The sequence below is a fragment of the Hydra vulgaris genome, chromosome 13 (assembly GCF_038396675.1).
Source record: "Hydra vulgaris chromosome 13, alternate assembly HydraT2T_AEP".
Classification (NCBI taxonomy): domain Eukaryota; kingdom Metazoa; phylum Cnidaria; class Hydrozoa; order Anthoathecata; family Hydridae; genus Hydra; species Hydra vulgaris.
In genome coordinates this window covers 55,230,888-55,242,328 of record NC_088932.1, presented here as the reverse complement: position 1 = coordinate 55,242,328, position 11,441 = coordinate 55,230,888, and the positions used below count along the sequence as shown (strand labels likewise).

At 25.6% G+C, this 11,441-nt stretch overlaps 1 protein-coding gene across 1 annotated transcript; it reads left to right on the top strand.

Annotated features, from left to right (window-relative positions):
* Nucleotides 1-2,326: 2,326 nt before the first annotated feature.
* LOC105845140 (opsin-3) lies at nt 2,327-10,144 on the top strand. The gene is made up of 2 exons (XM_065816970.1): nt 2,327-2,444; nt 9,213-10,144. The coding sequence occupies exon 2, from the start codon at nt 9,221-9,223 to the stop codon at nt 10,139-10,141; it is 921 nt and encodes a 306-aa protein (XP_065673042.1). The 5' UTR covers nt 2,327-2,444; nt 9,213-9,220; the 3' UTR covers nt 10,142-10,144.
* Nucleotides 10,145-11,441: the final 1,297 nt, after the last annotated feature.

The following is an 11,441-nucleotide window of genomic DNA, read 5'->3' as shown; positions in this document are numbered from 1 at the left end:
GCTCGTTTATAAAATTAAAAGTTGTTTTAATTAATATTGTTAAATTTTTGTTTTTAGTTAATCTGTTACATCAAATTGTTTAAATCTTTTAATATGGGAATTATACTAAAAAATAAGCATAACAACAAGCATGGTTATAAATATCTGTAACAGTACATTCATATCAATACATGTATACTAGGGTGGAGCGATTTTGAAAATTTTTGAAATTTGATTTGCCTGAGCAGCAAATCAATATCTTTTGGTGAAAAAACAACCTTACTCTTTTTTTTTTTAGTTTAGATGAGTTCTTGAGGTTCCTCTTTGGATTCTAAATTTTTGATGGGTCCTAATATTGTTTAAATTTTTTTTTCTAAACTATTCCAACTTGATACTTAAAAGAAGCAAAATAATATGCTGATTTTGAAAATAATATTTGTTTTTATTAAAAAATTAAAATTAAAAAAGTAGAGTTGTTTTTTTCATTAAAAACCCCCGTCCTCAACAAAACGGGGGTTTTAAGGTATATTTTTGCAAGTATTTTTTTCACTAAAAAGTTTTTTTAATAAAATTATTATTTATGAAACAAGCATTTTTTTCTGCTTTTTTTGAGTCCAAGGTTGACATGGTTTAGAAAAAAAAAAATTCAAAAATATTAGGACCTGTCAAGAATTTAAATTCCAAAGAGGACCCTCAAGATCTCATCAAAATCAGAAAATATTTTTTTACTTTTATCTTATAATTAATAGACATTGATTCATGTTTCAATAATATTGGTTTTTAAACTCTTTTTTTTTTGCTATGAAAATCGCTCCACCCTAATGTATACACCTATGATTAATATTTGAATTTATATACATCTATTTAGATACTTAAATAAATGTACACACAGACATGAATATACATATGTTCTAATGTATGCATAAAAATACATACTTGCATATTTATATATCATGTATATATGTTTATATATTATTTACATGATAATCTGTACATGCACATATATCTGTGGATTGATAAAAGAAGTGAAAACCAAAAAATCTCTTTTACTAAAAGTATCTCTTCTACTTCTTTTACTAAGCCACACATATATAAGTATATATGTAGATATATAAGTATATATGTAGAATGTACCTAATATATTGATAAATGTGCATACATGATATAAAATATACACTATTTATTTGTTATTTATAAATATCATGTATATACATATATATTTGTTATTTATAAATATCATGTATATATATATATATATATATATATATATATATATATATACATATATATTTATATATATATATTTATATATATATATATATATATTTATATATATATATATATATATATATATATATATATATATATATATATATATATATATATATATATATATATATATATATATACAGTGGTGTACACTTGGATTTTGGTCGGTCGCCTGGCGGGCGACTGGGAGTAATAATTTGGCTAATCTCGGTCGCCCGCCAAAGTTTTCAGTTGTGCATCACCATTTTTTAACAAATTCGCATTTTGCGTAATTCTCAAACAGTAAAGTTTCTCTAAAAGTAAAAATCTCTCCTAAACTCGATTTTTTTTAAAACATGAAATATTTTTTTTCTGACTGTCACAACTGTTTTTTATATTTAATGAGGATTACATTATGAATAATAAGGGAGAGAAAAAAAAATCAAGCGATAATTGTTCAGATTGATGTTTCTTATTTTTTGCAACGTAATTTGATTGGTAGCAAAAAGACGTTAAATAAAAACAAACTTTTTATGTATTATTTTTTTTAGTTACGTCACTTGGCTTTTATCATTTCTCTTAGAATGTTACAACAAGATAATATTTAAATAATAAATAATGCATACATACGCAGAAAGGGGTGGTCATTATTATGTTAGATAAAAGTCATCTTCTTTAATTTTGGATGCATAAATTTTGCCTAATTTAAATTTGGACGCATAAACTTTGCTTATAGAATTATTTAAATAATAATAATAATTAAAAAAAAATCGACTCGCCTGGTCGGGCGACTAAACTGCATTAAAATATTATTTTCAGTAGCCTTTCAGAAGATTCGGGTGACATTTGCTATCGGGCGACTGCTAGTGTACACTACTGATATATTTATATATATATATATATATATATATATATATATATATATATATATATATATATGTATATATATATATATATATATATATATATATATATATATATATATATATATTATTGCTCTGTTCTTTAGGAACATTAAGCACTCTATATGTACAATAACTTAACTTAAATATTATAAATATATATACATATATATCATATACTGCTGATTTAGGTGAGCGGTGTGACATCATACTGAAATAGCCTGCTGCCGGGGGCTTCAGTACATACATCGACTGACAAATAGCCTGGCTCACAGCGGAATGCTGCTACATTGACTGAGGGTTTGGCATGGAGCAGTAATCTTTTCATTCATTATTCTTTGTTTTTTTTTTTTTTTCTAAAAAAATTTGTATCAAATCAGATAAGCAAATATATATATATACAATATATATATACAATATATACATATATATATATATATATATATATATATATATATATATATATATATATATATATATATATATATATATATATATATATATATATGTGTATATATATATATATATTAAAATTAGATAAGCAAAAAAAAATCTAAAAAAAAATATATATATATATATTTATATAGATATATGTATATTTATATAGATATGATCTGGATGCTCTTTTTTTCTCTTAAATCTATTCCATGTTGTTTTAAACTTTGCACGAATACTTTCCCCTCATTGTTCAGCAAAGTTTCCCAATCCTTGGTTATGGTATTCCACATATGGCTATACATGACACAGTAGAATGTGAACTTTCCACGTTGTATTAATTTTTTTTTTTAATTTAATGCAACCTCTTGTGCAGAAAGAAATGAACTCTTTAAATTTGTTATTGCTTCTTTGAAGCCAGGCTGTAACTTGCTAGAAAAACAACTATTTTTTACATTACGAAAATCTTTTAAACACTGAACAATTGGAACCAAGCATGTAAGCGACTCTAATATTTTTATTAGGGAATCTAAGTTTTCTAATATTTTGTTTGAATTATTACCATCCCAGCCTCTACCTTGATAGCCTCTCTGAATGGTATTTTTTGACTTTAGCCAATCATCAAATCCTTGCCAGACATCCAACAAAAAATTTCCTAGCAGTGAAACAAAGCCAATTAATAAATGAAGTTCAGGTGGAGGGGCTACTTTAGCTCGCCATTCACCAAGAGGCGAATTTTTCCCTTTTTAAGTCTACAAAGATTTCTTCTGCACCCAGAACAAACAACTGATGGATAGCATTCGTTTTTCATCGAATATCCTGGAAAGATAAACAGCTGAATTTGTTCCTCTAAGTTTCATACTTTTTAATGATTTAGATCTTTTGCCATACTTTTCCCAGCAACAACAACAAGTAGAATTCATAGTTATTCAAAAAAATAATACTAATAGCAATTAGATTAAGCGATTGAACCTTCTGAAATTTAAAACTATTTAACTACCGAACTGAGCTATTTTCTCCTCTAGAAAATATATTAGTTAAAATAGGGGGTAAATCAGGTAAAATTGGATCTCATAACTGCATTAGTATTAATTGAAATAAAAATTAAAACAATAAATTTATATTTTATTAAAGTTTTTATTATATAATTATTAAAGATATATAAAGTTGGATGCATTATACTAAAAAATAAGTGCTATGAAATAAATTATAAAACCTTCTTTATAAAATTTTTTTTTAGCGGTTTCCAGTGATAAAAAAAATTTTTATTCAATTTTTTAAGTTTGAGATTTGGCAAAAAATTAAAAAATTTTATTACAATTTTAGAATATAGTTATATCTAAAATTGTATGATAGCAACGCATTTTAATTTCAGAAATAATTTTTTTTGAACCAGTTTGGATAATATTATTACATAGTAAGGATTTGGTTTGAGTGCCACAACGTAAAACCTGGCGGTCTCTTTGGTTCACAGTGGTATTGGATATAAGCGTCTATGATTAATTTTAATTTTAGTTATATGACTGTTGTATAAAAAAATTTTTTTGGAGATGAAAAAAATATTAGTTCAGTTTTTTTCAAGTTCAGAGCATTAAGACCATGAACTAAAACTTTTAGATCTAAGTTTATATTCTAACACAAGGAATGATGAGATTTATTAATATGCAAGATATTAGTATCATCAGCAACCCTGGGGAACACCACAAACTATGTGTTTGTTATATGATTTGTAACCATTATGCTAACTCCATTCGATTTGAAAGATAAGATTGAAACTAATTGAAAGCAACTCCTTGGATTCCGTAATGTTCAAGTTTAGAAATTAAAATGGTATGATTAACAGTATAGAACACTTTTTGTAAGTCGATAAAAATACCACCAACGAAATGACCAGTATCCAGTGCCTTTTTTATTTTTTCAGTTATACTTATTAAAGCGTGGCAAGTAGAGTTCTTTGATCGAAATTCAAATTGAAATTCATTTAATTTAGATATACGCAGGGTTGCAAAATTTCCAGAAATTTTGGAAATCTTTTAAAAAAGATAAGTTATTTTATAATTAATGGGTAAAATTTTATGTCTTAGTTAGGCCGTTGTTATGGACAATTTTATGGTAAAATATTGTGAAGCAGATCACACAAATATCAGAAAACCCCCTTCGAAAAACACTTTTTTGGGTATTTTTTTGAGTTTTTTTATTATAGCTATAAGTAGCTATGATCATTTGTTTTCAAAATTTTATAAAACTGTTTTATCCTGTTATTTGCTATGCATATTGATATTCATTGCTGAATTTGTCAATATCTATTAAATTGGCCAACAAATTACTGAAAACTGTAAAATTATATATAAAAAGATTTGGTATGAATATTTGCAGTATTTTACAATTGCTTCTTGATTTAAAGACGTTATTAATTAATGAAAGGCAAAAAGAAAGGAAATTTGCTAAATTTAAACTATTTAAAAATAAAGTTAGCAATAAAAATAAATAACTAATGATTTTAAAGTCATAAGTCCACTGCTATGTTTAAATAAGTGCGTTTAACGCTGCCTCTGGGCAAGTTTTACACATACATACATACATACATACATTAATACATACATACATACCTACATTCATATATACAACATCGGTAAGGAAGTGGGCGTAAACTTCCTTTCAAATGTGCTTCCACGGTGTTCTGTGATAAGACTGTTAGGACATCTTGGGGCACCAGAAATAAAATTAAAAAAAAAGTCTCACTCGCCACAACCTTGCTAGGAGACTTTTGACTAAATAAATCAACATATTAAAAAATGAAGGAGGAGGGGGAATTCATAAAAGGTACCGTTTCTTAAAAATAAAAGTAAAAGAGGTTCTTAAAAACTAAAATTCACCCGACTGAATTGTGTCAAATACCCGACTAGCTGATTAAATTTCCAGAAAACTACTTTTGGTGTTTTACAAAAGTAATGTAAGTAAAAGTAATATTTAACAACTTGAGCATTTATTGTTTATTTATAAAAATGCATGATTCTTAAATTGACTATACAAATTTGGCTTAAAGATGTGTATTTTTAACCTGTGGGTCTTCATTATTTTATATTTTTTGTTGAAATATATAAAGAATTCCTAAATACCACAATGATAAAATATATAATTTTAAAACAAAGAAATGAGTTTAATAAAACTTTATAATAACTATGAAGTTTATTGCTATATAAATTTTTTGAAAATTTCCAGAAATTTTCAACCCTAGAAATAAGTGATGAGATTTCAGAATGGTTTGTTAGAGATATCAGTAAACTATAAAAATTTGGATGTTTAAGATACTTTTTATAGCTAATGTAAGATGAGTGAATTTTAGAATTAAGTTTATGAGCTACATTTGTAAAAAAGTTGTTGAATTCTTTGCAGATTCGAGTTGGTTCAGTTATGTATGTTTCGTTAACTCGTAAGCAATTTGGAGGTGCATTATTGACGTTTTTGACATTTATTAGACTTTTTACGCCTTTTCAGGTTTCTCAAAGATTTTTTACATTTTCTGAAAAGAATTTTTTTAAATGTATTTTTTTACTCAGTTTTATTAGATTAATTATGGTATATTTATAGCGTTTAAAGATAGTTTTTAGTTTAATTATATTTGTTGATCTTTTATCCTTAACATTTTCCCTTGAATAAGTTTTCGAATTTGAATTGATTTTATTAATCCTTTAGTAATCCATCAATCCTTTAGTAATCCATGGCTTGAATTGATGCTTGCAGCTCTTAATAATTATAACTTTTTATAAGTTCTTGCGGTCTAAATTATAATTGTGTGGTATAAATAATTTGTTGAAATTAGGACAAATAAGAAACTGAGTTAGGTGATCAGAAATTGAAGTTGTTTGATTTCCTGAAATAATTTGGTTAGTGATTACATTTGAAAAGATATTGTCAATGATTGTAGCAGAATGGTCAGTAACTCTCGTTGGTAGCGTAATAAATGGACGAAAATTATAAGAAATAAGTAAGTTTAAAAACTCAGAAGTTGCAAAGTCAGACTGTATCAGATCTATGTTAAAATCGCCAAGAAGAAGAAAGATTTATTTTCAATAGATATTTTTTGGAAAAGTCGTTTACATCCATGCTAGGGTGTCTATATATGCAACTAACATTAACATTTGATTTTTTCCGAAAAATTATTTCAACGAAAGTAGATTCTAAATAGTTTGGTGAGTATATGACCAAGTCATCTCTTCTTTTATAAATCAGTTTTTTTTTGATAAATATAAATGGGTTCCACCCCAAGGAGATTCGGTTGATATGGGCTCAAAATTATAATTTTTAATAATAATTGGATGTGTAGAAGGAGATTCCTTTTTTAACCTAGTTTCTGTAATTCCAATAATGCTAATTTCATAACTAATTAATGATAATAATATGTTCAGATCTTCAAAGTGCTTTTGTAAAGAGGATATGTTTAAATGGAAAAAGGACATTTATGATGTCAAAGTTATGAGAACAAAATTTATTAATGTCATAATATTAACAATCTACATCAAAAGATGAACAATTTTCCTCATCAGAAACTGATGTTTTTGATGAGGAAAACTGTTCATCTTGAAATTGAGTATAGGTTTTATTTAATTCCAATTCTATAAAGAGTTTAGTTGATAAAGGCAAGTCACCAGTTATACTAATTTTATTTGAAGAAAAGAGTAGTTTAAATTCATTATCAGATGCATAAGTCAATGAAAAGACACCTTTAGTACAATTTACACACAACCATGTTGAGCATTTTGTTTATGTTAAATTGTACCCATGATCATAAAGCCTGCTACATTTTGAATGAGTCCAAAACAAGCATACATCACATTGAGTTGCACGGCAACTTATAGTCACTTTTTTTTACGTGCAGTGCATACTCCCCAACAATTAAAAGTCATTGTAAAACAAATGAGAAAGATAAAAGAAGAAAATTTGCCAAATTCAGGAGAAAGCTTGAAGTTGTTAAGTTTTAAAGGAGAAGAGAAGAAAATAATAATGAAAATAACAATTAAAAATAATAGCAATACAATATTATAAATAGTAATTATAACAACAACAGTTATTATTGTAATAATACTATTATTATTTGCCGAAAATTAAGCAGTATTAATGAACAAACTAATATAAAATAACAGTTGTAATAATAAAACAATAGAATAATAATATTATATCACTAACGAAAAATAAGAATATATAACTAATTATAAATTAACTAGAAAATTGTATTAAAATTATATCTAATATTATAAATATGTTATAAGCGAAAACAGAAATAATATAAAACAAAAATAAATAAAAGTAAAAATAATATATTAATTACTAAATTAAAGGTAAAATAATATATTTAACAATAATATATATATATATATATATATATATATATATATATATATATATATATATATATATATATATATATATATATATATATATATATATATACACATATATATACACATATATAGATATATATTATAATGTATAATAGTAATAAATTAAAGATACAACAAAATCCAGTTAAATAAAAATTACATTTAATCAAGTTCTTTCATTTCTTTTTTAATAGATATTTTTTACTTCTTTTTCTTCGTGATTTTTATTGTTTATTTTGAATTGTTTAATTCTTTTTCGAAATCGAAATTCTTTTGTTAACACATAAACGTTTATTCTTTATTTTTGGTTATATTTAATGAAAGTTGTATTTAAATAGAGTAGTAATTTATATGTACTTTTTCCTTTTCTTTTTTTCTTTTCTTTTTTTTTTTCTTTTAACTTTTATTTATTTTCTATTTGTTCATTAAATTATTTATTTTACTTTATTCAGTTTAGATTAAATTAAATATTTTATCTTTTTTTCGTATATGTAAAGTTCTCTTTTTTTTGTTTCCCCCAATATAATATAACGGAAATAAATTTTACATAAAGTTTTTTAAATTATGCTTTTGTCTTTTAAAAAAAAAGTTTTGAATAAGGGTGAAGTAGCCTACTCTTTTACCCTTCAAACGCATAATTTAAAAAACTTTATGTAAAATTTATTTCTGTTATAATTATATTGGGGAAACAAAAAAAGAGAATTTCGCAAAGAAGCTTAGAGCACCAAACTAATAGCATGAATGGCAATCGCCATGCTTTTAGAGCGGCTGAACATTGCAAAGAATGCCCTAGGATAATCGATTGGCAACAGCCAAAAACGTTATCTATAAATGACAACTATCATGAAAAGGAAAACAAGGGAATCGCCTGAAATTAATTATGCGCAAACATCTCATGAGGTTAAACAATCCCCGGTACTACTGAATTGGGAAAACGGGGTAAAATTTGCTTCAAATAGTTGGAAACCACTACTTAAGAAAATCATAAACAATTTTAATTGACGTCGGCTTTGTAATTACTTTTTCACAGTTTTTAATATTTTGTTTTGTAACGGTTTTTAAATCGGCATTTTACGTCTGATAACGGTCAATACAAATTAGACCGAAATCTTATCACATAATAGAAAATTAGTTAGCCACTGTATTCGATGTTTTATAACTTATAATTTTTTATATAACGAGAAATGTCGCTAAAACACTTAATTTCCGTTAAACATAAATACTTTCTATGTTGAGACATAAACAATTTTTTTATTTAATTTTCTAGGTTGAAAAATGAATACGAGCAAAGTAGTTCAAAGTGTTATTTCAACCGTGCTTTTGACGTCAGTCGTATTAAACACGACTGCCTGTTATATTATTTTAGTTAAAGTGAAAAGAAAAGAGATAACACATTTATTTGTTGTCAGCATTTCTATTACGAATTTATTAGAATCTACGATTGGATTAACACCAGAACTAGTAATGGCAGATGAGTCTTTATTGGAAAGAACTCCGTTATGCATTGCAAGCGCTTTTGCGGTTCTAGCTTTTGCTATAACCAACATAACTCATTTAACAATACTTTCTTTTATCAGAATTGTTGCGATAAAATACCCGAGGCGTTATTTACAATATCATAAAATGTTTTGGTGCAGAGTATCATCAATTTTAGTATGTTATGCGTATGGTTTTTTTTGGGCAACATTTCCTATGATTGGTTGGTCAAAATATGAGCTAGATTTTGATAAGAAACGTTGTTCTTTGGATTGGAAATTGACAAAATTTAATTCTTCTTCTTATATTTTAGCTATTTTAATCTGTTGCAACATTTTACCTGGAATAATCATTGCGTTATCGTTATATTTTAGCACAAAAGAAATTCGTTACCGAAAAGCATGCAATTTACCTAAAATTACAAAAACTGATCTTTTAGAAAAAGAATATTTTCGAGTTTGTTTTTTATCAGCGGTTACATATTTTTTCTTTCGGACATCTTACGCAATTGTTGGTGTTTTGACATTGCTAAAAATTGCAATACCGACGCATTTGGCAACAACCACTGCGCTTTTTTCAAACCTCTCTACAGTTTCTAATATTCTTATTAATTGTTATGCTGTAAAATCTTTTCAAAAACAACTGCTAAACTTAAGGGTAATTCAAATTTTGAAAACTTTTTCTTATAGATTATGTGATTGCAAAAAAAATATAAAATAAATACCATACTACCTATGCATATTTATAAAAATAAAAGAAAGAAGAAAATAATGACGCATTTAATAAACTTAAATTATAAAAATATTTTGACAAATCTACCATGCTTTATTTTATTTAATAGATTTTAAATTTTAAAAAATGTAAATAATGAAATTTGACTTGATTTGGCTCGTTAATCTCGTCTCATCGTTTTAATGACTGTATATAATATATATATATATATATATATATATATATATATATATATATATATATATATATATATATATACATATATATATATATATATATATATATATATATATATATATATATATATATATATATATATATATATATATATATATATATATATATATATATATATATGTAATAATTATTACTCAAATTTTGATTTTTTAAAATCCGTTGGTTTTTCTGTTTTGCGTACGTTGATTTTTTTTTTTGTTTTTAATAGAAACTAGCAGTAAGCAACCCGTAATACGGGTTATGAGTAATTAAATCATTAATAACAATAAAAACACATTAATAACTTAAAATATTATCTAAAAAATTAAATACAAAGTTATCTATAAATAAAATTTTTTTTTTGACTCCCTATCAGCAATGTCATTGTTTATAGTTAACGACATAAAGACCGCATTAATATCAGTTAAGTTCTTTTTAAAATCTGTCACAACACAGGTACAAGAAAAGGAAAATCAAGTTAAGGCTGCAAATACCTAAAAAAGAAGTTAAAATTTTTATTACAAAAGTATTATTTGCATTTTATTGTTAGCAGAAGTGGAATAAAAGTATAACAGAAAATATAAAGAACAGCCTATCAACACTAAACACAGGCCTATCAACACTAAACACAGGTCTATCAACACTAAACACATGCCTATCAACACTTAACACAGGCCTATCAACGCTAAACACAGGCCTATCAACACTAAACACAGGCCTATCAACACTAAACACAGGTCTATCAACACTAAACACAGGTCTATCAACACTAACACAGGTCTATCAACACTAAACACAGGCTTATTAACACTAAACACAGGTCTATCAACACTAAACACAGGCCTATCAACACTAAACACAGGCCTATCAATACTAAACACAGACCTATCAACACTAAACACAGGTCTATCAACACTAAACACAGGCCTATCAACACTAAACACAGGTCTATCAACACTAAACACAGGCCTATCAACACTAAACACAGTAGCAATAGCGCATAACATAAAATATTTGTAAGCACACATTACCATGTATCGCTTGAATAATTAAAAAAGACAAGATAATTAAA